We start from the raw sequence: 5,346 nt of genomic DNA on the forward strand, positions 1-5,346 counted from the left end.
AATTTGACTGCCTCAATTTATATTGGAAGAAGGAAGGGGGTGGGGGCAGGGGGGAGAAATGAACCAAGCCTTGTATGCACATATGAATAATAAAAGAAAAAGGAAAAAAATTTATATTGGAAGAATATGAGGGTGAAAGTATTTAAATTTTTGCATTAGTCAAAATGGCTAAAAGATTGTTTAACACCAAAGTCCTATTACTCCCCATAGAGACAAAGTATTTATTCCACTGACTAATTGATGATGGACAAGGTTTTCTTGGCGATTCTTATAGTTCTGGGATTTCTACCCCTATTACTAATACCTCAATACTTTGACTCTTCTTAATATTTCGGTAATGCCTTGCAGCTGTGCCTCTGAAAATGAACCATACAATCTACTGTAACAGACACCTGGAGATAAAAACTAAAACAAACACACAAAAAAAAAAACATCATTTTTAACAACTTCTTCAGCTGACTTTTATGCAAGACAAAGTTTGAAACCAATTACTTTGAAGTTACCAAAAATACTAATTCACTTCTAATTTCAGCTTAAAACTTATCAGAAATCAAGATGATAGTTATTGTCAGTGTTGAAGAGGAAATTCAAGTTCATAACAAATGGATTGTTTGTTGAAGGTAACTGCCATTAATTTACAGTGTCATAAAGAGAAATGGAGTTACTTGGTCACTGGCCATTTATGTTGTATCTCTCACATTATTGTACCTTTCCCTCTATGCTTGCATGCTCAGTGCATAATTAAATTTACCATTCCTTATAATTCTCTACCTTTTTAATCACCACCTAACTTTATGTGAAACAAATTAAGGAAAATGGCACTAATTAATGAAAGTCACCCTGAAGAGTTTATTCTACTAGGCTTTGCTGACCATCATTGGCTAGAGCTTCCTCTATTTATTATTCTTCTGATAATATATCCCATAGACATGATAGGAAACATTGCAATCATTCTGGTGTCCAGGTTAGACCCCCATCTCCACAGCCCCATGTATTTCTTCCTCTCCAACCTCTCCTTTTTGGACATGTGTTACACCACAAGCATTGTCCCTCAGATGCTGTGTAACCTGGGAAGCTCTACAAAGACAATCAGCTATACTTGGTGTGTGGTTCAGCTTTATTTCTACAGCATAATGGGAGGCACAGAATGTCTACTCTTGGCCATTATGTCTGTTGACCGCTATGTGGCCATCTGCAGACCTCTGCACTACTCTCTCATCATGAATCAGCACATCTGTATCCTATTAGTGTCCATTGCGTGGCTGACTGGAATGATCTATGCAATCTCTGAAGCTTCTATTACACTCCAGTTGCCAATGTGTGGTGTAAATATACTTGATCACTTGGTGTGTGAAATTCCAGTTCTGATAAAAACTGCCTGTGGTGAAAAACAGGCTAATGAATTTGCACTCTTTTGGGGATGTATTTTTATGTTAGTTGTTCCTCTATGCTTAATTCTTGCTTCCTATGGTAGTATCGGACATGCTATATTGAAAATCAAATCTTCTGAAGGAAGGAAAAAGGCCTTTGGGACATGTTCTTCTCATCTCATTGTAATTTTCTTATTTTCTGGTCCAGCCATTAGCATGTACCTTCAGCCCCCCTCCTCCATCTCTAGGGACCAGCCCAAATTCATGGCTCTGTTCTATGGAGTGGTGACTCCTACAATCAACCCCTTCATCTACACCCTGAGGAATAGGGATGTGAAGGGGGCATTAGGCAACCTGGTGAGGAGTATTTTCTGTCGCAAGTGACAACTGGTAAACATCCAATGATATTTAATGGTTAGGGTGGATTGATATGAGTTTCTGTAATATTCATTCTTGTCTCATAAATCTCATGTTAGATGTTCTCACAAAATACAATGAAAATCTTATGGTCTTCATGATTATGTTAGGCAAGAATTATACTACTCTGTTGTGAAAATATATTAATAGTTCCATTCTGGTTACTATATATTAAAATTATAAATTTGTTAAGTAGTTAAAATCTAATAATATAAATTATAATAGTAATTAATTGGTTCAAACTAATCATTTCAACAATTGTAAAAAGTAACATGGTGAGCATTCATAACTGTGCTTCCTATCAGTTCTACCTAAGAAACATTTCATTGCTCTCTGCAAGTTTAGCACAAGTATATGTGGGCAACATGGCTATAACCTAGAATGCTGTGTGAGACACTCTAATCTCTGTCAAAGAATCATGAGTCTGATAAAGTAATCAATTTCAATATATAAAGATGTCATTGCATCTTTAAAATGCATTGAAATTATTGATTAACAAATAAGCTGTTCAGTGTTTTTGTGATTTTATTTTACCATTAAATATTAAGATGAATAGAATAAGGGAATAAAATTTATGGATAAGTTACATAAAATTCACTTTAAATAGCATATACATGAATCTTCTGAATCAGTGAGGAGCAAGGAAGTAATGTTAACAAGGACCTGCAACCTGACAACATTTGCATGCATAAATTGAAAGAGCTTGGAGTGCCCTTTAAATCTGTGAAACAATCAATCAGTATGAGAAAAAAATTGTGTTTCTGGAATGAAAAGCAACTTGATTATTTCACCAAGCAATATGAGTATTTTTCCACTGTATCAAATGATACTCAAAATATTAAAAGGTAAAAAATGCTAAAACTTTTTCCTAGAACTCAGGTACTGCTATTTTTAATGTATCACCTCCAAAATTTATTTGTTGAAACTTAATGTGCATTTTGACTGTAGTGAAGACATGACAGTACTCCCTCTTGAATAGGGTAAAGGCCCTCCAGAGCCTTAAAAGAGGTTCAAATCAAAGTTAGGTGCTTTTTGCCTTTCTACAGTCCACCATGTGACACAGGGATACTGCCCTCCAACAGATTGAACAGGGTGCCATGTGGGAAGCAAGACTGAGGCCTTCCTAGACACTAAGCCTGCTGCTGCCTTACCAGGAGCTCCCTGCATAAAGACCTGTTTGAAGTAAATTGCTGTTGTTTATAAATTACACAATCTCAGGAATTTTGTTACACCAACTGAGACATACTCAAAATGTAAAATATCAACATAAAAAGAGTTAAAACTTATGAAAACATCTTGAGGAGCTTGTAATTTTTGAAACTGAATACATGTATTAAAAATTCAACATGGCATTGTGTAGTGAAAAAATTCATGCTGCAACAAAAATAGAAAGTCATATGCACATTTTGTTTTGTTTTCTGTTATGATCAAGATCTAACCATCATTTGAAGAAAAATCATGTTATCCTGAACAAGAAACAAATGTAAACAAGAAAGGTGTAGGTTCAGTTCAGAAGACATTGGACTATGGTATATTTAATTGGGAAAAAATTCTCAGTGACCCTAAATTTTATTTTAATATCATTCATGGCTAACCATTAGAAAAGGTTCCAAATTTTTCACATAACACAGATGTCTATTAAGTAATATTTTTGATATGTTAATTGATATCTTCCATCATTTCTGTTAATTAAATTTTCATTTGTGTACCCTAGTCTTACATACTGAGAAATAAAATACTTTTAGTTTTCAGGGCAAAATCCAGCATGATTTCTATCAAAAGCATAGCATATGGAGAGGCTACGGATTTCCTGTCTGCTTTTTTAATTATCCTCGGTCATGGGTTAGTTAATTTATGTACTAGTTTTTAGGTCTCCTTTTAGACTTCTCATTTCACAAATGTGACTGACACCCACGCAAACTCATGAAAAATAAGGACTTCCAAAGAATAAGGTAGAAAAATCTCAGGACAAAGAATATTGCTGTTAGATGTAGTAAACACCAACTAAAGTATTTTACTTGTACTAGACTACTGCCCATTTCCAGGGCATATATGTTCTATGTATTCTACCATAAATCATACCTTAGTTTGCTTTTGGGAAGCTCTGGAAAGGAAAGGAGCATATTATATCTAAAGGTGAAATGTGCCCTTCCATTGAAGTAAAGTATGAGCAATGCTGAGGTTGCCTTTTCTAGCAATGTGTGTGGCTTAATGCTTTCTTATTTTTGCAAGTAGCAAATTTTTCCTGAAGAGCAACTGGAAGACAGCAAAGGATCTAAACAAATAAAAATAAAAACAAAAAAATGCTGACAGTAATTTAAAAAAGGTCTAAGATCTAAATCAAGAAGTTTTAGGGATGATTTTCTCCACACTAAAGGTGTCTTCAGTTCCACATTGTGTAATAACTGCAAAGCAAGAAGTACATCCTGTCTGGGGTGGTGTGATGACTAAAATAAAGCACATTGTGATTCTGATTCAATAAATGCATTATGAATACTACAAAACCAATGCCTTTTAAATTTTGGTTCTCAGAATTCCAATGCCTTGCATGAGTCCCAGAAGCCACTGGGGGATGAAGTTTGGATGAAGAAGCATTAGAAATGACACAATAGGGAAATGCATGTCAGATACTGTTTGAAGAAAGGACAGTATATAGAAACACAGGCATCACTTCCCTTGTATTCTGAAAATTTTTTTTTGTTTATATTCACATTGTTTATATTCACATTGATTCAAAAGAGTGTATCTTGACTAAATGTTTAATTATTTCCCTGAGCAAAAAACGTATGTATAACATACACAAAAAAAAAAAACCCCACAAAAACAAACTTTAGTGTGTAGTAATAATTCACTTAATTACTTAAGAAGTTGGGGGTTTGGAGGTATGACTCAAGTGGTAGAGTCTGACTGTCCAGCATGAAGCCCTGAGTTCAAATCCTAGAACCACCAAAAAAAATTATTTCAAAGTCTGAGCACCTTTATTTTCATTAAGATTTTTATCAGGGCGGAGTGGGTGGTAAGGGAGGGAGTGGGGGCAGGGGGGAGAAATGACCCAAGCCTTGTATGCACATATGAATAATAAAAGAAAAATGAAAAAAAAAAAGGGAAATGAATAATCAATGTAAAGTACTTCAGAAGTAATATCTGATATGTAATGTACTAAATGTGAATAGGCTAAATTTTTCTTTTAATACAGAGATTTAAAGATTGAGTTTAAAATGAATTTAGTCAAATTTTCCTTAACAAACATTCAAGAAACATGGTGACAGAAAGTTTGAAATGACTGGAAATAGAAAGAACTACCAGATGAAAACAAAAAGAATAGCAGAAATGGCAGTAATGCTAGCAAGTAGATCTGAGACTAAACAGGATGATTATATTATTTAAAAAAACAGTCCATGAAGAAGAAATAATAATAACCATTAAATGTTTTTTTACAAAAAAGTTAGTGGTCAAATCCAAAACTATTAAAAGCTTCTTTAATATTAAGAAAAAAATAACTAAAACGATAGAATATGTTTAAGCATTTCTTTTACATTTTGATGGCTTAAGTAGAGAG

General features: G+C 34.0%; 1 protein-coding gene across 1 annotated transcript; it reads left to right on the forward strand.

The window, feature by feature from the left end:
- Positions 1-815: 815 nt before the first annotated feature.
- Positions 816-1,754, forward strand: LOC109703399 (olfactory receptor 2B11-like). Its single transcript, XM_020188473.2, has one exon. It carries the CDS (start codon positions 816-818, stop codon positions 1,752-1,754), a length of 939 nt encoding a protein of 312 aa, XP_020044062.1.
- The last annotated feature ends 3,592 nt before the right edge of the window (positions 1,755-5,346 follow it).

Source organism: Castor canadensis, chromosome 8 (genome assembly GCF_047511655.1).
Source record: "Castor canadensis chromosome 8, mCasCan1.hap1v2, whole genome shotgun sequence".
Taxonomy (NCBI): domain Eukaryota; kingdom Metazoa; phylum Chordata; class Mammalia; order Rodentia; family Castoridae; genus Castor; species Castor canadensis.

Coding starts and splice junctions, on each gene's coding strand:
- LOC109703399 (XM_020188473.2), top strand. CDS start 816: ATGGCACTAATTAATGAAAGTCACCCTGAAGAGTTTATTCTACTAGGC.